The sequence below is a fragment of the Schistocerca serialis genome, chromosome 10 (assembly GCF_023864345.2).
Source record: "Schistocerca serialis cubense isolate TAMUIC-IGC-003099 chromosome 10, iqSchSeri2.2, whole genome shotgun sequence".
Lineage (NCBI taxonomy): Eukaryota > Metazoa > Arthropoda > Insecta > Orthoptera > Acrididae > Schistocerca > Schistocerca serialis.
The window spans coordinates 181,187,524-181,215,056 of NC_064647.1; the positions used below are offsets into that span (position 1 = coordinate 181,187,524).

The 27,533-nt window shown below is 41.1% G+C and overlaps 1 protein-coding gene across 2 annotated transcripts in view; it reads left to right on the top strand.

Annotated features, from left to right (window-relative positions):
- The window catches only part of LOC126425002 (sortilin-related receptor-like), a 219,676-nt gene that overhangs the window by 173,367 nt on the left and 18,776 nt on the right, over window positions 1–27,533 (top strand). Inside the window, exons 29-30 of one of the 2 annotated variants that reach the window (XM_050087901.1) lie at window positions 2,318–2,601; window positions 11,756–12,239. In XM_050087901.1, the coding sequence (XP_049943858.1) occupies window positions 2,318–2,601; window positions 11,756–11,759 (288 nt within the window). In that variant the 3' untranslated portion in view covers window positions 11,760–12,239. Of the gene's footprint in view, window positions 1–2,317; window positions 2,602–11,755; window positions 12,240–24,603; window positions 24,804–27,533 lie in introns of those variants that run through there. The other variant, XM_050087900.1, reaches the window with a different exon arrangement.

Genomic DNA, 27,533 nt, shown 5'->3' on the forward strand with positions numbered 1-27,533 from the left:
CTCCAGTCAGGAATATCAGCATTGTAGCTAGATTGCTACTTACTGTAGAGAAGACACGTCAAGTTGCAGACAGGCACGATTTAAAGCCACCCAGATGTATCTTTCAGTCACAGCCTACGTACACACACACACACACACACACACACACACACACACACACACACACACACACACACACACACACAGAGAGAGAGAGAGAGAGAGAGAGAGAGAGAGGGGGGGGGGGGGGGGGGGACTTGCAGATTATGCACTGGTCTTGCAAACTGCCTCCACCAGATCTTGTCCTGTGTATTTTCCATCCACTTTTTTGAATTCTGGCTGATACATATCTTTCTGGGGTCCATCTTCCCATCATATTCTTGATTTTTCCTGGGGGCACTTTCCTTATGGCCTTCCCACCAACACTTCTTTCGGTATGGCACCATCTGTTATCCTCGCAACATTTCCAGCCCATTGTAGTCACTTAACCTGTCAGTATGTACAATATTGGGCTGATTCATCATAGCATATATTTCCTCCATTTTCAGTCTCCTCCACCCACTTCCTTCAATTGCTGGCCCCAAATTCTTCCTATTGATTTTTCTGTCAAACACCATCAGTTTTTCTCTACCACCCGTGATGGTACTCTGTTTCTGTACCATGTAGCAGCACTGTGGCAATTATAGTAATCGTACACAGAGGTGACAAAAGTCGTGGGATAGCAATATGCACATATACACACTTACAGGTAGCATACATTAGGTATAAAAGGGCAATGCATTGGTGTAGCTGTCATTTGTAATCAGGGCGTTCATGTGAAAAGGTTTCTGATGTGATTATGGCTTCACAATAGGAATTAATGGACTTTGAACATGGAATGATAGTTGGAGTTAGATGCATGGGACATTCCATTTCATTAGAGAATTCAATATTACAAGATCCACAGTGTCAAGAGTATACCGAGAGTACCTCTCACCACGGACGACATATTGGCTGACAGCCTTCACTTAAGCAGCGACTTTTCTGTAGATTTGTCAGTGTTAACAGACGAGCAACACTGTGTGAAATAACTGCAGAAATCAGTGTGAGACACATGATGAACATATCTGTTAGGACAGTGCAGTGAAATTTGTAGTTCATGGTCTGTGACAACAGACGACTAATGAGAGTGCCTTTGCTAACAACATGACCTGCAGGACCTCTCTTGGATTGGTGACCATATCAGCTGGCTGCTATATGACTGGAAAACTGTGGCCTGGTTGGATAAGTCCAGTTTTCAGTTTGAAAGATCTGATGGTAGGGTTAGTGTTTGGTGCAGGCCCCATGAAGCCACAGTCCCAAGTTGTCAACAACACACTGTGTAAAATGGCGGGGGCTCCATACTGGTGTGGGATGTATTTACAGGGAATGCACTGGGTCCTCTGTTCCAGTTGAACTGATCATTGACTGGAAATGTTTATGTGTGGCTACTTGGAGTCTATTTGCACCCATTTGTGGACTTCACATTCCCAAACAACGATGGAATTTTTATGGATGAAAATGTAGCATGTAATCAGGCCACAATTATTCACAGTTGGTTCGAAGAACATTGTAGACCGTTTGAGCAAATGAGTTGTCCATGCATCAGATGTTTATGGGAAATAATCAGGAGGTGACTTTGTGCAAAAATTCTGCACTAGCAACAGTTTCACAATTACGGATGGCTACAGAGGTATTTCTGCACGAGACTTCTGACTGCATGTCGAGTTGCTGCACTTTTCCGGACAAAAGGTGGTCCGACACTATATTAGGAGGTATCCTATGACTATTGTCACCTCAGTGTACGCCTTCATTTTAACTTTTGTTGGGGTTACCCTGATTTCATAACTGGTTTTAGGCTGTTGTAATGGATCTATAGCATTAGCGATTTATTGCTTTCCTTCTGACTGGACATTATTCTTGTGGCTGAAGTGTGATCCCAAGTATTTAAGGTCCTTAACTATTTTCATCTTTGCCTCTTCCACCTGTAAATTCTCAGGCACGTTGTGGTTCATCCTTCTACTTAGTTCCATCACTTATCTATTTTCTGTGCAGATTCGTAAGCCCGCATTACTGCTCAGTTCCTCCACTGTTTTTATAAGTTCTTCTCTCAACTGAAATATCTGTCCTATCATCAGCATATGTTAGCATTTGCAGATTTACTGGGCTTTTCATGTCTCGTACAACTTTTTCAGGGAGAAGGTTAAATAATACGTGTGACAATGCAGCATCTCACCGAATCCTGAAGGGACTTTTCTGTATCTTATTAATTGCAAACTTCATTTGGAACTGAGAATAAATAAGAGCATTGCTATTACAGATTACTGTGACCGAGGTGAATTTGAAAAAGTCCTCGAGTGTGCGTCTGGGTAATACCACGGGAACATACCTGAACCATCAGCTGATTGTGGCACGGGGTGGATCGTACCATGTAGAAGTTGCTCAGGACGTTGTGGGGGCCAAGAAGGCGGCGGCTTATCCCCCTGTGTGGCACGCGGCACCCCTGCCCGTCCCACACAGCATCAAGGCCATGGAAGCGGCCAACCAATCAATTCTAGTGTACTGGCAGGAACCTCAGCTACCAAATGAAATACTGAATACGAGGTAAGGACAGAAGTCTGTACAACGTTCCTTATTTTTCTCGTATTTTATTGCTGTGTTTTTCAGTTAATTTTATTTACTGTTATAACAGATCAAATTTATTTAAATTATTGGGAAAAAAGAAATAATTTAAACTCCTCCCATTAAATATACAAGGTGTAATCAAATAGAAACAGGAATTTTTTAGTTTACTTAAAGAACCTTCATTTATTCAACATCAGCTTTGTCCGCTTTGAAGTAATCCCCCTCAGATATGATACACTTGTGCCAGTGCTTTTTCCAGTCTTGGAAGCACTTCTTTAAGTCGATTTTCATTATGATGTTTCAGCTTGTTCAGCAATTCTGTTTTTTGTCTTATTTCTGGTGGCAAAACAATATCATTTCATGGCTCTTTTCATCCTTGGGAATAGGAATAGTTACAGGGGACGATCTCCGGTGAATACAGTGGCTAAGGCAACATAACGGTTTGATTTTTTGACAAAAAATCATGAAGAAGCATTGAGGTGTAAGTGGGAGCATTTTGTGATGCAATTTCCACATGTGGTTTTTCCACAATTCTAGCCTTTTTTTTTCAGATTACTTCACCCAGATGGCATGCAACTTCCAGCTCGTATTCTTCATTGACAGTGTGATATTATGGCAGGAACTTGTGATGCACTATCCAGTTGCAATCAAAGAAAACAGTGAGAAGAACCTTCACATGCAGTCAAACTTGTTGTTTTTTTTCCCGCCGGTCTTGGCTCTTCAGGCAGTTTTAATTGGTACTATCGAGCCTTGGTTTCACGTCATACCATTTTGCCCATGTTTTGTCACCTGTTATAACCTTTGGAAGTTCTGGATTGTTGTTGAATTCATTCAGCAATTACTGAGTGGTGTCTATGCCATATCATTTTTGGTCAAAATTCAACAATTTTGGAACAAACTTTGCTGCTACATGTTTCATGCCCAAAACATCCAAAAACAATTATCAGCAACATCTCTGATAGTGATTTGGCTAATTTTCCAGGACCATTTTCTTTACTTCTTCCAACTTAAAGACGATGACCGCTCTGGATTCCCTAGCACATCAGTTACTGACAACATTGTCTTCTTGAACCTCTGAGAAATGATTACCACTTGTAAATTCTTGTGTTGCTCATAGCAGATTTGCCAAAAGCCAACTTTTCAAGTGCGGTGCTGCATTTATGCCATTTTTCAAGCAAAATTTAATGCAAAGTCTATGAAGTAAAAATGCGCCAAGCACTTGAAAACACACAACCTTTTTGACTGTCAACAGTAAACTAAATATTCAAAACAGCTGAAAACGCAGACATACATCAGGAACATGTGTACCAGTAAGATAAAATTAAAAAAGAGAAAATTGAAAATCAGGTGTACAAAGCTGGTAAAATTAATTAAAAAAAAAATCCCCACTATTGTTAGATCACCATCTTGTAATCAGTTAAAGGAAAAATAGCTCAACAACCATACACTGTTGAAAACTTTTCAAAAGAAAGCATGAACTTCAAATCTCTCTCTTGAAAAATTATGCTGCCAGTCTGTCAACATGTTGCTGTTGTATGCAGATAGCCACTGGGTGTCTATATTTACCTTCAAGACAACACGAGAATTGACAGTGTTCACATTTCCAGTTGGCAAAGGTGCTTTTTCACTCAGTTAAGGATGATGATGATGATGATGATGTTTGGTTTGTGGGGCACTCAACTGCGCAGTTATCAGCACCCATACAAATTCCCAACCTTTGCTCAGTCCAATCTCGCCACTTTCATGAATGATGATGAAATTATGAGGAAAACACAAACACCCAATCATCTCGAGGCAGGTGAAAATCCCTGACAGTACCGGGAATCAAACCCGGGACCTCGTGCTCGGGAAGCGAGAATCCGACTGCGAGACCATGACCTGCGGACAATTAAGGAATAGTTTGTATCCCTTTAGAATATCTATGGGGCTGAGACCTGATATTCCTGAATACACATAACAGGCCGTTTGCCATGTCAGCACTAATACAGTTTGTTGTGTCGGTAGCTGGGCCGACACCGTGAAGTTTAGATGGCTGAAAATGCCAGCTACACTAACGCTGTAGCCGATAGGGCACGCACGGCTAAAGCAGACGGGCGTGAAGTCTGGAACATGAGAACTTATAAATGAATAAGAAGAAAAGTATGTAGATGCTTATTACTTATCTTTTATTTAGTCCTTGGAATACATCTCTCTTGAATACTCGTAAGCTATAGGCACTGATACAAATTGCGCCTTGCTAGGTGGTCGCTATTAACTTAGCTGAAGGCTATTCTGTCTCTCGGCTAATGAGAGAGAAAGGCTTCGTACATCTGGTCGGTAGCTAGGTTCTCGTACAACTGGGCGGTAGCTAGGTTCTCGTACAACTGGGCTGTAGCTAGGTTCTCGTCCAACTGGGGCGAGTGCTCTCTCGTATCACGAGACCTGCCTTGGTGGTGGCGCTAGGTCTGCGATTACACAGTGGCGACACGCGGGTCCGACATGTACTAATTGGACCGCGGCCGATTTAAGCTACCACCTAGCAAGTGTGGTGTCTGGCGGTGACACCACACAGTTCATCAGTAGTCACCTTAGTGTTGAAACAAGAAACTAGATCTGTGCACACATACTTGTATAGAGTTACATGCACTGATTTGTTAACCTAGTTTGAAGGTTCAATCCGCTGTGTTTCAGTATTCTTTCACCTCTGCCTGAAGTATTTCCCCTTCATGTTTTTCATGCGCTTGCTGGTTTCCACAACAAAAATTCATTTTACCACAGTAATGAAGGAATCTTTTACTTTGGAAAAACCATATCCAGTGATATCATATTTCCCAATATTTTTGCTAATTAATTATACTAAAAACGGTGCCATTTGGAGAGATCAGTAAAGTGATGCAGCAGTTAAATAGCATACTTTTGTACGTGCAAGCATGCGTTTGTGTGTGTGCGCGCACACACACGTACACGCACACACACACACACACACACACACACACACACACACACACACCTTGTGCTACTGCATTGTGCTGGATGAACACACAACACTGAGAATGTGGACAGGGTAGAAAGGCAACACATGACCACCAGAGTCAGAAGTGCGCACAAATAATGACTATTATTATTAACAATGTAGGGAAAGATAAATTGCTACTTACCGTGTAGAAGACATGTTAAGTTGCAGTCAGGCAAAATTAAAAAAATATTTACATAAAGCTTTTGACCACAGCCTTCATCAGCACAAGAGAAACAACATACCATTCATACACGCAGACTGGCACACCTCATGCACTCTTGACCGCCAACTCTGGGTGGGCCGGAATGCCATACACTACACTATTGATGAAACATTTCTGGGAACAGTATCTACTGTAAAATACAAGGGCTATCCACAAAGTACATTACGTTTTGGAATTAAAAATAAATAAAGTATTGGAATTTTTTAAAAATTATATACAGATGAAAGCCACACTTAAATACTTCTTTTCTGTATAGTTGCCATTTAAATTAAGCCACTTATCGTAGCGATGAACGAGCTTGGAAATTCCTTCGTCGTAAAATTCGGCTCCCTGCGCCTTCAACCACGTGGTTACGTCTTCTTGAAGCTGTGCGTCGTCATCAAAACGCCGCATAGCCAACCACTTCTTCATTGCTGGGAATAAGTGGAAGTCGCTCGGTGCCAGGTCGGGACTGTACGGCGGATGAGGAAACAACTCCCACTTAAAAGATTCGAGAACTTCACGAGTGGCATTTGCCGTGTGGGCCCGGGCATTGTTGTGAATCAGCAAGATCTTTGAGCCCAACTTTCCCCTGCGCTTGTTTTGTATTGCTCTTCTGAGGTTGTGCAGAGTTTGGCAATACCTTTGAGAGTTTATTGTAGTGCCTCTTTCCAGGAAATCCACAAAAATCACACCTTTTCTGTCCCAAAAGACAGTCACCACGTGGTTGAAGACGCAGGCGGCCGAATTTTACGACGAAGGAATTTCCAAGCTCGTCCATTGCTACGATAAGTGCCTTAATTTAAATGGCAACTATGTAGAAAAGTAGTATTTAAGTGTGGCTTTCATCTGTATATAATAAAAAAAAATTCCAATACTTTATTTATTTTTAATTCCAAAATGTAATGTACTTTGAGGATAGCCCTCGTATCTAGCAGTACTATCTACACCTACCTTAAGTTGTGGAATGACCACATAAAACAAATACGAGAAGCGGGTGTCAGATTGAGATTCGTAGGAAGAACCTTAAGGAAATGTAACTCATCCACAAAAGAAGTGGCTTACAACGCACTTGTTTGACCTATTCTTCAGCATTTTTGTTCAATTTGAGACCTTTACCATGGTCATCTTATATGTGTTTCCAGTCTTGTGTTTCTGAGGGTAAGAATTTAATCACTGCATTTCAGTGACGTTTCTGTGAAATTTTGATATATTTGTCAGTAAAAGCTTCTGGTAGTTTGTGTTAAGGTATGTTTGCACAGGGCATAACACTGTTGCCACAAAATGGACATCCATGAACTAGTAGTAGTGAGTGTGGCTGTCCTGCTTTTACATTACACAAGGAGTAAAGTTAGAAAGAGCAAGAGAAATAGGGCTTCGTGGATGCGTTCTTAAGTAAGTGGGATGCTTCAGAAAATGTAACTCATAAACTGACACTGGATACATATCTCTTCCATAATTTCACCAGAATATCAGAATACAATTTTGAATATCTCTTACAAGTAATAGGTCCAAGAACTGCGAAAAGTGTTATAAAGATGAGAGTGTATAACAGTTGGAACCAGATTGGCAATCACCCTTTGGTTTTTATCTACTGGTGATTTGTAGAGAAGTTTGATCTACCTTTTTAAAGCGCACTGTTCATCAATAAGTATCTTGACATGAGAAGTATGCAATCCTTTGGTTGAAGGACTGATGGTAAGTTTGAAATAAGAATACAGATTTTATTTACATTTCATTTTTGTTCTCTGGCACACGGAAAACTCACAATAAGACATCTTTATGTACATCACTTTCAATGCCCTGTAGCTCTGGTCGTACATTAATCATATTTATGAAATCTGTAATTCTCACATTTGTCCAATTCTCTGTTGCTATACGCAAAGAACTCACAATTACTAACGTTTAACAAAACAGATGTCTGGATGTATGAGCACAAACTTTGAATGAAAATGAAATTGTATGGTTTTCGGTTAGACATGTGACTGCAAAACTGTCTGTAGGAGAAATAAGAACCATTTACAGAGACAGAAATAGATATTTCCCTGAAATTGAAACATTCTTCACCTTCAGTGGACAACACCTGCAAGACCTGAGCAACTAGCTGAAATAATGTGCAACATCAGCACTTTTGCCTGGTCATACCCATAAATTGCTGTGTATTTCAGTCACAGTGCATCATCGAATGGAGGAGCCAGTTCTACACAGGCCTTTATCTGAATATTTGTGAAGAGATAGGTACCCTGTATGTACTTTCATTCTGTTCAAATGAAAGAACCCTAGCTTCAGTTTAAGAATATTTCCTGTCTTTTGGCCCTCTGTGGGATGTCCTTAATGAAACAGCAGTTTGCAGATTATTGTCCAATACGAGCGAATGCCTCACATCAGATTCATCTAAACCATACTTCCTGCCAACTTCTCTATTAGATGCACTCTTCACTTAATGAATAAGTGCAAGTTTGAAATGTGGATCATACCTTTGCCAAATTCCAAAGTTTGTTGAAGATTTTCTTTTGACATTGGCCGAAGGCTAAATTTCATATTTTAGGTGGGGTAAACTGTCTCTGTAAAATAAGTGAAATGTGAGTGCTATAATAATCACTAGCTGAAGGAAATGTCAACCGTTACATTCTTCGTACCATACGTTGTGCAGTTTCCAAACACAAATGACATTGTTCACCCATTACGAACTGAGGAGTGAGCAGTGCAGTTTAAGTTCCCATAGTGTGAAACTACATTGGTATCACCCAGATAAGCTGCACCTCAATTTTTCATGGCTGAATTTTACATCTACATCTGTACTCCACTAACCACCTGATGGCGTGTGGTGGAGGGTACTTATCGTACCACTAACTGATCCTCTCTTCCCTGTTCCATTCATCAATGGTCCTTGGGAAGAATGATTGTCAGTATCTCATTGAGGTCATTTTGCAAGATGTATGTCGGAGGAAAGTACTCTCTCATTATTTGTGTAGTAGACCGTCTGTGATCCATGATGTCTCTCTTTTAACATCAGTCACTGCAGTTTGTTGAACCCCTCTGTGACGCTCTCGCGCCATCTGAACGCTCCCATGACAAAACCCACTCCTCTGTGTTGCACCTATTGCTTGTACATATATTCAAAATTGTGTTCTCATATTCTGGTGAAATTCTGGAAAAGATATGTATCCAGTGTCAGTTTAAGAGTTAAATTTTCTGAAGCATTCCGCTTACTTAATAATGCATCCACAAAGTCCTATTCCTCTTGTTCTCTCTAACTTTACTCCTTGTGTAATGTAAAAGCAGGACAGCCACACTCACTACTTCTAGTTAATGTATATCCATTTTGTGGCAACAGTATGGTACCGTGTGCACGTTTCTGGCCGAGATATGAGTTACCAAATATTTCTGGCCGATAGTGGCCATTAATGTTGAACCACATGTGCCAGCAATATGTAAGCTCAATGTTGCTGTGTAACACTGTTCAGATATATTGCTGGCAATATGCAACTGTTATACCCTGTGCAAACATGCCCCAGCACCAACTACCAGAATCTTTTACCGACAAATTATCAAATTTCACAGAAATGTGATCGAAATGGGGCGATGAAATTCTTACCCTCAGAAACACAAGACTGGACAGATAGGATGACCATGGTAAGGGTCACAAATTGAAGAAAAATGCTGAAGAATAGGTCAGACGAGTGCCTTGTAAGCCACTTCTTTCATGGATGAGTTATATTTCCTTAACATTCTTCCTGGGACTCTCAATCTGACACCTGTTTCTCCTACAATTTGTTTTGTGTGGTCATTCCACGACTTAAAGTAGGTGTGGATAGTTACTCCTTGATATTTTTCAGTAGATACTGTTTCCAGAAATTTGTCATCAACAGTGTAATTCTACTGTTGTGACTCGCCGATCATTCAAAGCGCCGCCGCGCATTTACGCGCGTCCTCTACGTGCGGCGCTGTCTGCCAGCCATGCAGCAGCTGCGCCACCTAAGCGGCCAGCCGAGCAGCGGCCGCTAGACTGGGACTCAGTGCTCATTCGAATGCTAACGTGTACACATGTCTTGCTTGTCAACTTACTCTGTGACTTATATGTGTTGTGTTGTTCTGAAATATATGTGTTAAACTTGACATTACAACATCTACAGTAGTGAATTTCTTTTCCTATTTATGAGCAGTGTGTTAAATTTGACATTCGTCAACAGCTGCCACAACGTGGACCATTTATCAATCCTCTGTACGTAATTATGCAAATTGATACTCTCTTCTACACCTAGACCATTTATCAATCCTCTGTAGGTAATTATGCAAATTGATACTCTCTTCTACCATTGCTTGTTTCTGATAGACAACAGTATCATATGTGGACAGTCTTGAAGAGCTTTCTACTAGATTATTTATGTACGTTGTTATCAGTAATGGTCCTGTCACACTTCCTGGGGGTGCTTTAGATATTCCATCTACATGTGTCAATTTTGTTATATTAAGAGCAATATGTTGGGTTCTGTCCACAAGGAAGTCGTCACTCAAGTTTCAGAATGGTCCAATATTCAGGAAGCTCTTTCTTTTCCATGACTGAGCAGCAGTATAGGATGGTGTCAAAAGCTTTCCTGAAGTCAAAGAACATGGTATCAACCTTACTGCCATTGTCTACAGTGCTGTGAATCTTGTTTGAGGAAGAGAGCGAGCTGAGTTTTGCAATATCTCTGTTTGGGGGATCCATGTTGATTTTGATAGAGGAAATTTCGTTCTCAAAAATGTCATAATTCTTAAGTATAAAACATGTTCCATAACTGCACAACAGATAGTCAATGATGTAGGTCTATAATAATGTGCATGACCCTTCATGAAAATGGGAATGACCTGTGCTTCTTTTTTCTGGTGACAAGGTACCTTTGTTGCTCCAGCGAACTATGATAACTGCTGTTAGAAGCAGAGCAAGTTGTTCTGCATAATTTTTGTAGAATATCACAGGTACTTTACTCATTCTTTGTCCTGATGCCTTTTCACTAATAAGTGATTGTAGTTAGTTTTCTATTTGATAATCCACTATCTTAATATCTGCCATTTCGACATTCATAGGATGACTGAAAGGAAGGAACATATTATGATCTTCCATGGTGAAACAATTTTGGAAAAGTCCGAATTCAGTATTTCGACCTTCTGTCTTTAATGTCTATTTTGGTGGCAGTATGGTCACTGAGTGATTTCAAATTGCTTACTGATTTTCTGTAAGACAAAAATATCTTAAGTTTTGTAGTCAGATTGGTTGATAAAATTTTACTTCAAAGGCTTTGAATACTTGTCTCATTGCTCTCCTTATCCTTATTTTCGCTTCGTACAGATAGGTTTTGAACGAGTGCTTCTTATATTTGGGCCAGTAAAGTATTATGATGTGAACACCACTAACTGAAGTTTGCATTGACACCAATTTCTGTCAATTTTATTTACAAAACTAAACATAAAAAGTTAACACTAATGACTGTAGTTAATTTTCCCTGTTGCCAAAATATCTGTGTCAAGTACCACATACAGAGCTGCTAATTTGAAAACAAACATTTAAGCTAATATCTGCCAATAAACTTCTTTGGTAGATGTCTTCACTGTAGAAAAAAATTGTTCACACTGATATGTAGATCCAAAGGTTCAAAAAATGTCATTCCTGTATATATTCCTGTAAGTGATTTGTTGTTCATGGTATTGACTCAGTCAGAAGAAATAGCTATAATCATTCAGTGAACGCACTTGGATAATATGTCCTGAAGCACTTTCAGCAGATTTCATTCCCAATAGGCTTCCAGCAAAATTGGGGGAAAAAAGTGATAAACCCCAAATACTCAGATTCTAGTTAAAAAATTCCAGAACTTTTCTCTGTAATGTTTTTTTTTAATACTCTTTCATAATTTTGTGTTTTATTAATTCTTTAATGTTTTTTTTTTTCTTTACAGGTAAACTGTACAGTCTTTCACCATGACTGAGTAGCTCTGGCTTGCATGTTCCCATTGAACATGAGAGATAGAGAGATAGATAAATAAATAAATAAATTATATAAGTAGCCATGTGAAGTCAAGGAAAATCCTCACAGAAATTGTATTCCACTAAAACATCCTAAAATTTGGTCATACATCTCTTATGTATCTTCATCCTGCAATATTTAACTCAAAATGTTCACATGTTGCATCATATCAAAGCTAAATGCTAAATCTCCATTCTTCCCTTTTTCATTTGGCAACATGTTTTCCACACTATGTTCATACTATATGGGCATTCAAATGAAACTAGGTTAAGTTGCCAATGGGGATATTTGAATCACTAGAAGTCGAAACATGAGTATGTTGATTGGTTTTGTATGCTGTTTCATTGCTGTCTACAATTCTGTGTTTAATGGTCCTTTATGTGTCAATAAATCAGATTTTTTTTCTCTCAATTAAACACACCTCATTGATTGTTAACATCTTCTATAATTTTTGCTTTTGTTCAAGCATTCTTTGAATTCGGTGTTGTCTGCTAGCATAAGTTGGCAGTGACCATAAAAGACCAAGCACCACTTGATGTCGTTAGATTTTTATTGATTCGGTTACTCCTGTCACCCACCTCACCCAGTGTGTGCGTGGAAATAATACTGCCGGCCGCGGTGGTCTCGCGGTTCTAGGCGCGCAGTCCGGAACCGTGCGACTGCTACGGTCACAGGTTCGAATCCTGCCTCGGGCATGGATATGTGTGATGTCCTTAGGTTAGTTAGGTTTAAGTAGTTCTAAGTTCTAGGGGACTTATGACCACAGCAGTTGAGTCCCATAGTGCTCAGAGCCATTTTTTTGAAATAATACTTTCTAAATCTGTGCTGATTTGTGGACAGACTTTCTCTCTCAAGAAAATGTGTTATATGCAAACTTTTAATCTCAGATGCTCTCATACTTGTATAATATAGCTTTTCTTGACATCCGCTATATCTTACCTATTAGTAACAATCTTGGACTTTTCATTGTTTGATTCTTACATATTAGTGTTACCTAGCAGTCATCCAAGATTGATAAGCAGCAGTTAAGCCGGTGAGATGTGGGCTTTGTAAGAGGGGGCACTCATAAAAGTTCATACCTTTGGTTAGAAAAAAAGAAAATAAATACCTAAACTTTTGCACATTTATGAGTCCTTCTCTACATAATACCGCTCAAGTTGACACACAAACAATGATGTGCAACATGTCATATGACATAGTTGTAGAAGTCTGGAAAAAGTTATCCACTACAACAATGACCTTGTCATTACTGGCAAAATGTTGCAAACATGGGAGTTGCTTAATTTTTTCAAAACAGGAGAAGGTTACTGGGTTCCTGATAATTGCAAATAAGGAAGGCATCTACATCTACATCTACATCTACATCTACATCCATACTCCGCAAGCCACCTGACGGTGTGTGGCGGAGGGTACCTTTAGTACATCTATCAGTTCTCCTTTCTATTCCAGTCTCGTATTGTTCGTGGAAAGAAGGATTGTCGGTATGCTTCTGTGTGGGCTCTAATCTCTGATTTTATCCTCATGGTCTCTTCGCGAGATATACGTAGGAGGGAGCAATATACTGCTTGACTCTTCAGTGAAGGTATGTTCTCGAAACTTTAACAAAAGCCCGTATCGAGCTACTGAGCATCTCTCCTGCAGAGTCTTCCACTGGAGTTTATCTATCATCTCCGTAACGCTTTCACGATTACTAAATGATCCTGTAACGAAGCGCGCTGCTCTCCGTTGGTTCTTCTCTCTCTCTTCTATCAACCCTATATGGTACGGATCCCACACTGCTGAGCAGTATTCGAGCAGTGGGCGAACAAGTGTACTGTAACCTACTTCCTTTGTTTTCAGATTACTTTTCCTTATGATTCTTCCATTGAATCTGTCTGGCATCTGCTTTACCAACGATCAACATTATTTGATAATTCCATTTTAAATCACTCCTAATGCGTACTCCCAGAATGTGTGTGTGTGTGTGTGTGTGTGTGTGTGTGTGTGTGTGTGTGTGTGTGTGTGTATGTGTGTTGGGGGGAGGGGGGGCGTGTATACCTGTCCCTTTTTCCCCCTAACGTAAGTCTTTCTGCTCCCGGGATTGGAATGACTCCTTACCCTCTGCCTTAAAACCCACATCCTTTCGTCTTTCCCTCTCCTTCCCTCTTTCCTGATGAAGCAACCGTGGGTTGCGAAAGCTTGAATTTTGTGTGTGTGTTTGTGTTTGTTAGTGTCTCTATCAACATACCAACGGTTTCGTTTGGCAAGTTACATCATCTTTGTTTTTAGATACATCACTGCAGAATGTTTGACTGTGTTGAAGGAGCCACCATCTCACCTCTGATTCCTCCTCAGCTTCGTCACTGTCACAGTGAAGTTCTAAAAGGTTCTTTTAAGTTTTGGAAACAAATTAAAGTCAGATGTGACCAAGTAGGGACGGTATGAAGGTCGAAGGATGACAGTGAACGCGAGGTGTCAGCTTGTTGCCAGTGAACAGCACTTGGGTGTGGTCTGGTACTGACATGCTGAAGGAGTGGATGCTCCATACGTTGACGAGCTCCTCGAGTTCGTTCTTTCAGTTTTCTGAGGGTGTCTCACACACTGACACAGTTGCCCTACACACCACCATGTTGCATGCTACAATTTGGAGCCCTCAAGCAGAATAGGGTTGCAACTTAAGTAAGTAAAGCAGAAAAGTTGACACATAACACCTCAACCAATATTGAGAGCAGAATAAAAATTCTGAGGCATTACTTTTCAGCGTGCCCTCATAACAGGCAGCCTCTAACAATTTTTTCCCCTTTCTTTCAACTTACTTTCTTCCACATTCCCCCCCTTTTTCTATCTTTTTTCATTGCTGTGAATTTTAGTGCCATTCACACTTATTTCCAGTATGTTATTTCCTTATTTCGGGCAGGTTAACCACACACTGCCACCTGGCCGTACCTCGCTCGGGCTGGAGTTATGCGAGACCTCCCCTCCTGATCTGCAGCAGAATTGTTTTCTATAACCCTTTACCATTCCTCGCCATGCAGAAGAAACTGTTTACAAATGCTAACCTTTCTCTCGGAATTTTTGCCTACTAATGAAGCATACTTCATAAACCTGTACCTTCGACCAGACAAAATGTTAATATTCGAACGGACTTATGTGCACTGGAAGCAGACATTGTTTTTCTGTTCTTCGAACTACTGTTTCTGAGTTGAATTGAAGACGTGCATGGAAAAATGGGCTAACCCTCAAATGTAAAAGCTTAGAGATAAGTGTTGCTATCTGTTGCTGGGTATAGGAGCTGTGAAAATTGACATTGGTCTCACCCCTAAATATCACTTTTGATAGTTCTGCACCCAACAACAGAAGGCAACGCTTATCTCTAAGCTTTTACATTTGAGGCTTAGTCCATTTTTCTGCACATGTATTCAATTGCTTGGTAGTACTGCCATAGTGCAAATACACAAGATGGCTGTTGGGGTGAGTAACATGCAGTGATTTGCCATTTGCCTTTGCAAGAAAAATTAGCAAGGAAAAATTGTGATTAAATTGCCTTTGTGAAAGGTAATTTGCCAGCATATGAAAGCATAAAAAAATGTTGAAGTGCTTCACCGTAGTTACACAGGTCTGGAAGAGGTATCAAGAAGTGGCACACTACATCTAATGGAGGAAACTGGGGATCACCTTAAGGTGAAGAGAAGTTTTGCCATCACCATACCTACAATTGTCAGATGGTACATAAGACAGGTATGTATTCCAAACATTTGGCAGAAGGGCAGGTGTTAGTGTACAATCAGTACGTAAGATCTCACACGAGACACTGCATGTGATGAAAGTGTCAGCCCTCTGGATCTCTCATTTTTTAACCCCCACTCAAATAGGGCCTGACACAATACCTGTGGTATAAATGTTGACCATGTGCATGGACAAGTACAAGTTTTCAGTCATATGATCAAACTACACTGACAGGAAAAATATTGCAATATCAAGGAGGAGTTGTCACAAAAACAAAATTTAATAGGTGTGTTTCTACAACAGAAAGATTATGTCTATTCAAATTTCATACCAGTTGCACAAGAGTAGCACTAGTAGAGCCCCTATAAGGACACAAATTAGGTTTGCTTTAAATACACACTGTAACAGTCATAACCGTTAGTTACCTTTGAGATTGTGCATGGTTAGTTGACATTAGTTACAAAAGCCTTTAAGTTGACAAAGATGCCATTATTGACATCTCAAAAATGGCTCTGAGCACTATGGGACTTAACAGCTGAGGTCATCAGTCCCCCAGAACTTAGAACTACTTAAACCTAACTAACCTAAGGACATCACACACATCCATGCCCCAGGCAGGATTCGAACCTGCGACCGTAGCGGTCATGCTGTTCCAGACTGAAGCGCCTAGAACCGCACAGCCACACCGGCCGGCTCAACATCTCACTGGGTTTAAACGAGGTCATCTAATACAGCTGCAGAAAGCCAGCTGTACCTTCTGCAATACTGGAGAGAGACTTCACAGGAATGTAGCAACAGTACACGATTGCTGGGAGTGGTGGTCACGAGAACATACGGTCACAAGAAGGCTGGGATCCAGGCAGTCATGTTGAACTACTGATAGGGAAGATCATCTCTTTCGGCGCACAGCTCTGGCACATCGTACTGCATCTGCAGCAGAAATATGGCCAATAGCTGGCACTACAGTGACAGAACGAACTATTACAAATCGGTTACTGCAAGGATAGCTCTGAGCCACATGCTCTGTAGCATTAATTCCACTAATCCAAACTGCCGCTATCTGCGACTCCTGTGGTGTCAAATGGCAGCTCACTAGAAGACAGGGTGGAGGTCTGTTGTGTTTTCTGAAGAAAGCTAGTTCTGCTTCTATGCCAATGATGGCTGGTGTTTTGGATAGGGAGAGGCCAGTTGAGAGTCTGCAACCAACCTGTCTGCGTGCTGGACACACTGGACTTACACCTGGAGTTATAGTCTGGGATGCGATTTTGTATGACAGCAGGAGAACTCTCACGTTTATCCCTGCACCCTGACTGCAAATTCGTATGTCAATCCGGGGATTCAACCTGTTGTGCTGCCATTCATGAACAGCACTCCAGAGGGTGTTTTCCAACAGGACAACGCTCACCCACATACCTCAGTCATAACCAAACACACTCTACGGAGTGTAGGCATATTGCCTTGGCTTGCTCGGTCACCAGACCTGTCTCCTACTAGGCACGTAAGGGACCTCACTGAATGACACCTCCAGCGTCATCCACAAACAGCATTAGATGCCTGGGTACCGACGCACCAAGTGCAACAGGCACAGAATTCCATCCCACAAACTGACGTCCGACACCTGTGCAACATGGTACATGCATGCATGGTTATATGCTTGCATTCAACATTCTGGCAGTTATACTGACTGTAAATGCACCAACATTTCGCATTTGCGATAGCTTAAATTGCACTTACATTAACTTGTAATCTTGCAATGTTAATCACTTAAGTATGTTACCTATACAAATTTATTCCCAAAATTTAATTACTCTACATTAATTATTTTTTATGGTTGTGGTGTTTTTTTTTCCATCTGTGTATACCATAGGGAGCAAAGATTCAGTCCTCTTCCAGAAAGGTTATGCTGTTTCTTTTCGGAAACTTTACGACATCAACCTAAATGACAATGCAAGGAATGGGCAGACTATTATGTAGCAATATTATTGAAACCTTTAAACCAATCTGTAGCCTGTCATTGAGAAGGGAAGGCCTCTGTATATGTCTGCTTGTGTCTGTATATGTGTGGATGGATATATGTGTGTGTGTGTGTGCGCGCGCGCGCGCGAGTGTGTACCCGTCCTTTTTCCCCCCTAAGGTAAGTCTTTCCGCTCCCTGGATTGGAATGACTCCTTACCCTCTCCCTTAAAACCCACATCCTTTCGTCTTTCCCTCTCCTTCCCTCTTTCCTGACGAGGCAACCATTGGTTGCGAAAGCTAGAATTTTGTGTGTATGTTTGTGTTTGTTTGTGTGTCTATCGACCTGCCAGCACTTTCATTTGGTAAGTCACATCATCTTCCCACTATTTTTTCCCACGTGGAATGTTTCCTTCTATTATATATATATAACGTCGACGTTTTCAAGCACGTGATATGTGCGGTATGCAATAATATCTCTGTCTACAAAGCTTTCCAGTCCTGATACATTGGGTACACCTGTACCACCACGAACAATAGCCACAGTTAACCAGCCATTACCATGTGAAAATGTATCGTTGAGATCAATACTGAAATTAAGTCTACATCCACAGAAGACAGCGGGTCCATCTAGTAGTGCGTGTGCGGCGACAGATTTTATAGTATTCTTCTTCTTGTCGGCTGCAGATGTTGTCATTTCCACATCTTCAATAGTTTTATATATTGTCTGTCTAGCACGGCGACGGTATCTTCTGTAAGGCGCCTCTGTAAGGCGCACAGTCTCCAACAAATTTTACATATTCACATACACCTTTTCCCTTAATCCAAATGTATACAGACTCATTTACAGATATTTTACGTCTACTACGGGTGTAGAGGGATAGTGGGGAGGGTGACATATACACAGATTTTCCAAAATCTTTATTAGCAAGTTCTCCAATATGATATGTTGCCGTAGTAGACGTAAAATATCTGTCACCCTCCCCACTATCCCTCTGCCTCTGCCACCTTTTCCCTTAATTTTACATATTCACATACACCTTTTCCCTTAATCCAAATGTATACAGACTCATTTACAGATATTTTACGTCTACTACAGGTGTAGAGGGATAGTGAGGAGGGTGACATATACACAGATTTTCCAAAATCTTTATTAGCAAGTTTTCCAATATGTCTTTCGTGGATGCAGACTGAACTTCAGCATCGACATTAACGATTCCTTTACCCATGGCAACGGATGGTTAACTGCAGCCATTGTAAGAGGTGGTAGTGGTGTTCCTGCCGTTGGTGGCCTGGAGCGTTTTGTCGATAGAGACATTATTGCCTATCGCACATATCATATTGGAGAACTTGCTAATAAAGATTTTGTAAAATCTGTGTATATGTCACCCTCCCCACTATCCCTCTACACCCGTAGTAGATCACTCGCGCTGCTGCTGCTGCTGCTGCTGCTGCTGCACAGGCAACTGCATTGAACGCTGCCAAGATGCCTTACAGAAGGTACCGTCGACGTTCTCGTCAAACAGTCTACAAAACAATTGAAACGTCGACGGTACCTTCTGTAAGGCATCTTGGCAGCGTTCAATGCAGTTGCCTGTGCAGCAGCAGCAGCAGCGCGAGTGATCCGCTGCGCGGGCCTCACTCGCTTTTATAGACGCGCGGTAGTGCGTGACCTTGATTCGGACTTAGAATATTTCACAGTGCCAGCCGCGCATTATCCCGGATGGGCGCACTAGTCGTACTAGGTGCGCCCGTCTGGCTGAGAGCGAAGTCCGCGGCTGGCGCGCTGCTAAGATTGCGTTAGCCAGACTCGCGCGGCGGGGTCAAAGGTCAACCTGATAAGAACTTTAACATGGAACATGCTGTTGCCTCCTTGAGCCCCCGGTACGTGATGTACCCTTGTCTGGTTTTCAGCTACGCTACAGATCAGTTTATTTATGAAAATACAATGTACAGTCTCCAACAAATTTTACATATTCACATACACCTTTTCCCTTAATCCAAATGTATACAGACTCATTTACAGATATTTTACGTCTACTACGGGTGTAGAGGGATAGTGGGGAGGGTGACATATACACAGATTTTCCAAAATCTTTATTAGCAAGTTCTCCAATATGATATGTGCGATAGGCAATACCCAACGCCGCAGGTCCGTCATGCGGACTTTGAAAAAAGTTGGGACTTAGAATATTTTCAGCGTCTGCGGAGTCGTTATCCCGGACGGGTGCACGAGTCGTACTAGGTGCGCCCGTCCGCTGTTTGTCAGTCTTATAGAGGCGCGGTGCCACAGGCGCGCAAGCTGACGCACGCTTATCGCTATTGCGGTCAGAGGCCAGCTGGCGCGTGTTTATCACCTCGTTAGTGATGTCTTTCAACCGTAGCGTACCCATGACTGGCTTCTTACACCGAAACATTACGTCTGATATACTTTGTTAGCACAGTCAACATAAAATCTCCAACTCCAAGTATTATTTGAACCTTGACCACAGGACTCCACGTGTGTCTGAATATTATTCAAATTAAACACAGCCTCGTGTCTCAAATTATAATGTGTGTGCCTCTCTCTCAAATAATTAGACTTATAGGCGATAGGCAATAATGTGTCTATCGACAAAACTCTCCAGGCCACCAACAGCAGGAACACCAATACCACCTCTTACAATGGCTACAGTTAAACATTGTACGCTGCCAAGATGCCTTACAGAAGGTACCGTCGACGTTCTTGTCAAACAGTCTACAAAACAATTGAAAACATCAAATTCACGACATCTGCTGCTGACAAGAAGAAGAATACTGTGAAGAACATTGCCGACAGTGAACTTGTCGAGGGACCATGTGTCTTTCGTGGATGCAGACTGAACTTCAGCATCGACATTAACGATTCCTTTACCCATGGCAATGGATGGTTAACTGTAGCCATTGTAAGAGGTGGTAGTGGTGTTCCTGCCATTGGTGGCCTGGAGAGTTTTGTCGATAGAGACATTATTGCCTATCGCACATATCATATTGGAGAACTTGATAATAGAGATTTTGGAAAATCTGTGTATATGTCACCCTCCCCACTATCCCTCTACACCCGTAGTAGACGTAAAATATCTGTAAATGAGTCTGTATACATTTGGATTAAGGGAAAAGGTGTATGTGAATATGTAAAATTTGTTGGAGACTGTACATTGTATTTTCATAAATAAACTGATCTGTAGCGTAGCTGAAAACCAGACAAGGGTACATCACGTACCGGGGCCTCAAGGAGGCAACAGCATGTTCCATGTTAAAGTTCTTATCAGGTTGACCTTTGACCCCGCCGCGCGAGTCTGGCTTACGCAATCTTGGCAGCGCGCCAGCCGCGGACTTCGCTCTCAGCCGGGCGGGCGCACCTAGTACAACTAGTGTGCCCGTCCGGGATAACGCGCGGCTGGCACTGTGAAACAGGTAACCGCCCCCGGTGTAAAACCTGTCCCATGCACCCTCCCACCACCACCTACTCTAGTCCTGTAACCTGGAAGGTGTACACGATCAAAGGCAGAGCCACATGTGAAAGCACCCACGTGATCTACCAACTGACCTGCCTACACTGTGATGCATTCTATGTGGGAATGACCAGCAACAAACTGTCCATTCGCATGAATGGACACAGGCAGACAGTGTTTGTTGGTAATGAGGATCACCCTGTGGCTAAACATGCCTTGGTGCACGGCCAGCATATCTTTGCGCAGTGTTACACCGTCCGTGTTATCTGGATACTTCCCACCAACACCAACCTATCCGAACTCCGGAGATGGGAACTTGCTCTTCAATATATCCTCTTTTCCCGTTACCCACCAGGCCTCAATCTCCGCTAATTTCAAGTTGCCGCCACTCATACCTTACCTGTCATTCAACATCATCTTTGCCTCTGCACTCCCGCCTCGACTGACATCTCTGCCCAAACTCTTTGTCTTTAAATATGTCTGCTTGTGTCTGTATATGTGTGGATGGATATGTGTGTGTGTGCGCGAGTGTATACCTGTCCTTTTTTCCCCCTAAGGTAAGTCTTTCCGCTCCCGGGATTGGAATGACTCCTTACCCTCTCCCTTAAAACCCACTTCCTTTTGTCTTTCCCTCTCCTTCCCTCTTTCCTGACTAAGCAACCGTTTGTTTGTGTTTGTGTTTGTTTGTTTGTTTGTGTTTGTGTTTGTTTGTGTGTCTATCGACCTGCCAGCGCTTTCGTTTGGTAAGTCACATCGTCTTTGTTTTTAGATATATTTTTCCCACGTGGAATGTTTCCCTCTATTATACATATACAGGCACAAGCACAGTGATGGTATCAACAAACTGGTCTCTTGCCGGCCGCGGTGGTCTAGCAGTTCTAGGCGCGCAGTCCGGAACCACGCGACTGTTACGGTCGCAGGTTCGAATCCTGCCTCGGGCATGGATGTGTGTGATGTCCTTAGGTTTAGGTAGTTCTAAGTTCTAGGGGACTGATGACCACAGATGTTAAGTCCCATAGTGCTCAGAACCATTTGAACCAAACTGGTCTCTTGCTGGGAAATAAATATCTAAACATGAATAATAAAGATGTAGAATGTTTGTTTTATTTAAAAAGCTTTGAAAGTTTTCACATAAAAAATGTGGAGGCATTACTTTTCAACACAACCTTTATTTTTAGGTTTGATATTATGTTGACAGCAATGTCACTAGAGATGGAGTGCACATTTTGATTGGATAAGATGGGTGGGGAAGCTGGATGTAAACTTTTAGAAGGACCTGTCCATGCACCCACCTCAGTTGATTTAGGGAAATAGCGCAAATCTAGCTCTAGAATTTGAACTTCACACTTTGCGACTGTGAGCACAGTATACTTACTAGCTGCTGCACCCCTTCATTCTGTGCATCCTATGGAATAGGAAAGGAGATGCATATGCGTGAGTGAAAAACCATGACATAGAAGGAACAGGGAAAGTCACAGTGCCAGCAAATTAAACTGCCTCATATGTCTTGCATATACTGCTCACTGTGCTTCTAACATCTTTGGAAAACATGCTGTGTTATTTAGATAAAATACCCTCAGTGGATTAAATTACACACTGAAAATTAGGAAAGAAACTGTTGCTTCACACCCAGTTTCCTGCTGGAAAAACTGAACTCTGTGTGAATATTTGTGTAACTGAAAGTGCCAAAACACACACACATGACTAACTAATGCATTGCAAAATACCAACTCAGCAGTATAAAGGCATGCTCCACCACCTCCATACTTGCACAAACATCTTTCTTAGCGTAGAGCTAAAATAACTATCACATAATACAAAATTTGTGTCTGTTTTTTTGGTGCCAGTGTTGTGCCAGATACTTACAACTGTTCCTGTAAAATAAAAGCTGTGAAAGAAGTTAAACAGAACACCTGAAATTTGACATATTGCACATTAATCAATAGCGAACCAATACAATACCCATTATATCACGATGGACACACACTAAAGACAAAATTGAAAATGGAGATTTGTCTTCCTCATGTCTAACTGGAGGCGTTCTACCGGACAATCGCCTCAGACGAAAAGTCAATACCATTATGCCCCCGATGTCAAGTTTTGGTAAACAGTGTGTTGTACTTACCAGATGAAACATGGGTTAAAAATATGGAGGACACATCTTTGTCACACACACAACATTGAAACACCTAAAAATAATCAGACTTATTAATGGAACCCGGTTCATAAATTGTACCTACTTCCAGATTTTGCCATTTGTGCCTCGCTATAAATGAGTAAAATTGGTATTGACTCATCCTGTTCATCGTTGGATGGCATTTGCATTCCATATCATTGAAAAAGATAGAATAATAGTAAAACAGGTACTGTAACATCTAGGCAACATAATTTTTAAAAAATGATGCAACACTACAAATGTATGGCATGTTATGTCTATGATGTCAGGAGATTAAGCGGTATCAGGTTCTTCAGCTGCCACAAAGGGTGGTATGTCATTTTCACATGAAGTCACCTCACCTAACTGGAATATTATAGGCCTCTGAATTCAATTTAGTACCAGCACTCTACATACAGTTTCAGTGGTCAAATCTCCATACATCAACCATGTGTAACCTTTCTGTAAGTTCCCCAAATCGTTTGACATTCCTCAGGATGAAACTTCCTGACTTACTATAACAGTGTGCCGGATCGAGTTTCGGACTTTGGACTTGTCCTTCATGGGCAAGTGCTCTACCAACTGAGTTAGGACAACTCACGACCCATCTTCATGATTTTACTTCAGACAGTACCTCGTCTCCTAGCTTCTGAGCTTCACAGACGTTCTCCTGGAAAACTTGTGGGATTAGCACTCCTGGAAGAAAGGTTCTTGCGGAGACGTGGTGTATTCACAGCTTCGCAGACATTCCCAAAATGAAATTTTTGCTCTGCAGGGGAGTGTGCACAGATACAAAACTTCCTGACAGATTAAGGAAGGAGACGAGGTAGTGGCAGAAGTAAACTTTTGAGGATGGGTTGTGAATCATGCTTGAGTAGCTCAGTTGATAGAGCACTTGCCCATGAAAAGTGAATGTTCTGAGTTCAAGTTTCATTCTGGCACACGTTTAACCTACCAGGAAGTTTCATATCGGCACACACTCCGCTGCAGAGTGAAAATTTCATTCCGGATATCCCAGGATGGTTGCTTCGAGAAAGTTTCTGATGTTTCTTTCCACATCATTGTTCATCCAAACTTATGCTCCATTAATAAGGGACATGACCCTATCCCTTTATTTCCTTGATAAAGAGTGTTCTTTCTTCGCTTCCTTTTTCTACAGTTGCTTTTCCTCTCTTCCCTTTCTTCTACTACTACTACCACCTCTCGTCTGTCACAGTCCCTTGCAAATTACAGGTCACATGTCATGTTCTGAGATAGTAAAAGCTCAACGTGGTGGTCTTGAAAGAGCATTTACTGGCAGGTGAAAGTGTTATCACTTTATAATCTGCCAAGACTTAAGTGTAATATTTTTTTGAATATTCAGTTTCGGCTTCCATTCTTTTTGCAGTAATTATGTTGTTGATGACAGATTTATGGGTGCAACAGTTCCAGTCTGCAGTATTGGGTTTTGCTTCTGATGAACATTGACCTAATAAATAACTTTTTTCTTTTCAGTTACCGCTACAAAGTGCTGGTGTCTGAGGGTCCTGCTTTTGACCAACTGAAGGCTACAGAATATGAGATCCGTGGCCCTCCACTGACACTAGACGAGCTGAAGAGTGGACAGACGTACAGTTTTGCAGTACAGCTGCAGACAAAGGAAGGTTACTGCTCACAACCTTCAGAAGTTGTATCTCTTCTCAGTCCAGATAAAGGTGAGGTATTTCTCTAGATTGCAGTCACTTATGAACCACGAGACGAATAATTTCCAAGATTGTGTAATGAGCCAAATTCTGTATCGTATTCATTCATTTGTTCATTAATTCAGTTTCATTTATTCACCTTTCATGGTCCACGAATTCCACCATCAAGGAGAGCCTTTGGGGATAGAAAAAACCACTGCTGGCTACTTCTGTAAAGTACGCTAACAACATATTTTGGCTATAGTCCAATTAAAATAACTTGATAGTTGACATGCATCACTTGCCACCAAGGGTTTTTTAGCCCTGAATTTAAACTCGTGCCCTAAACTAACCACAACCTCATGATGTGCAATACATCCAAGAAAAGGACGGCAGTAATCAGCAGCAGAACTAAACTCGTGATAGCTTTGTTTGCAGTGTTTAAAGCTAACATCTATGAGCAAATTCGAGGCAGAAAAATTTCAGTTTCAGCACTAAAAAGCAAACGGGAATTTATTGCTATCATCAACCTTTGGTTATGTGAAACTGTCCTTACACTGGCTGCATGAACTGCCACATAAAAGCGATGAGTTGTCATGGTTGGCACTTGGTTTTAGTTGATAGTCGATACTGGACGTTTCCAAATTAAAAAAGAATGTTATGAATGAAAAATTAGAGCAAATCAAAAAGTCAGTATGATAAAGGTTCTCTTTCTTTGTCGGTGTCAGATGCTCCCATCCCATGACTTACTTTTTAGATTCTTTCATACCATGAACCCCCCCCCCCTCCCCACCCTTTCCATATTTGGTCTCCTGTGTCAGTATGCCATAAAAATTCATTACCTTTATTACTATTCCATTAGGAAATTTGGGTTATCTGGATGCATCACATAAATGTCTCTTTCTCCTATTAGAAGATGAACCTAAAAACTTTATTTGGCAACAAGATGGAGACCTTCCCCATTGGCATCTCTTTCTAATGAGAGTGATTGAAATCTCTGATTGGGGGATTGGTCGTAATTAATTTTTGGTTCGATATGTGCTGCATAACTAAAGTTATATGTATTGAATATTTGTAAGAAAAAAAGATTATTTTACCTTCAGTTTAATACTTGTTTTGTTGTAAATGTCTAAATTAAACTGGTATAATTTAAGATTGAAAGTGAGATGTTCATTTATGAACATTCTATATAAAAAAAATGGCCGTTTTCTTATACGTTTGTTCAGTAGGGTATGTATTGTATGGACTGAATGTGAACTCTTCTGAGACAGTTTTGGTGGTTGTCCAAACATGTTCTTTTCATTGTTTTGGTGGAGAGATATGTGGTCTCCAGTCTCACAGGGTAATTGCTCTTTTTATTTCTTACCCCAACTAATCTTAGTATCTGTAATGCACTGACAATTTGTCCTCAACAGTGCAAATGTCGACAATATGCACTGCACGCATTATTTGGAAACAAACTTGTTCAAGTCACTCATCTTGTTAGATTCACTCAAGGTCCTTGCTGTTGACAACAGTGACACCCAGTTTACTTCTTTCTCTCAGGCTTGCATCTATTTTTGCTCGGTTCTGTCTTGGGTCTGTTTTTGTGGCAGTGTGAAATAACAGTTGATGAAGAATTGACCACTATGCACCTCCCACATTGGTTGCAAATGCAGCGGAAGAGTGGCATGATGGCACTGTACCTAGCTGTTCTAGCAGTTTCTTCAACCTGTTCACCATAGTTTCACCTGTGAGGGCTGCTACATTACTCTGTGTTTTATGTTGTTCATTTTGGCGATTGCATTTTAAGGCTTTTTCTGTGTTGTGAAGGTATTTTTGCAGAAATGAAGGAAATGGGGCAGCAGACATAATAAACTATAATTAGGAAGACACAGCAGCATTCAATCACTCATTGTGATTTTTATTTAAATGCATTTCGAGCCCTCTGAGTTCACCTTCAGTGCTCGATCATTTCACATCACTTTTGAATTTGGGTTAAACATAGTAGGAATATTACAATGTGACACTGTTGTCATTACGGTGGTCCACGATTAAAAGACTGGTTTGATGCTGCTCTGCTTGCTACTCTATCCTGTACAAACCTCATCATCTCTGAATAACTACTGCAACCCACATCCATCTAATCCTCTTTTGCTGTCCCTAGCGATTTTTACCATCACACTTTCTTCCAATATGAAATTGGTGATCCCTTTAAGTCTTAAAATGTCTCTTATCAAACAATCTTTTCTATTGGGCAAGTTATACCACAGATTACTTTTATTCCCGATGCTATTGGTACATCCTCATTAGTTACATAATCTACCCATCTGATTACCAGCCTCCTCCTGTAGCACCACATTTCAGAACCTTCTATTATCTTTTTGTCTAACAGTTTATCATCCATGTTTCACTTCCATACAGTGCTACACTCCAAAGAAACACCTTGAGAAAAGACCTCCTGACACTTAAATCCAAATTCAATGTTAGCTTTCTTGCCATTACCAGTTTACATTTTATTTCCACTCTACTCCATCCAACATTAGTTATTTTGCTGCCCGAATAGCAAAACCCATCTACTACTTTGTGTCTCGTTTCCTAATCTACTTCTCTCGGCATCACCTGATTTCATTCCACTGCATTCCATTAACCTTGTTTTGCATTTATTGATGTTCATCTTATATCCTCCTTTAAGGACAATAACTATTCCTTTAAACTACTCTTCCAAGTCTTTTGCTGTCTCTGACAGAATTGCAATGTCATTGGCAAACATTAAAGTTTTTA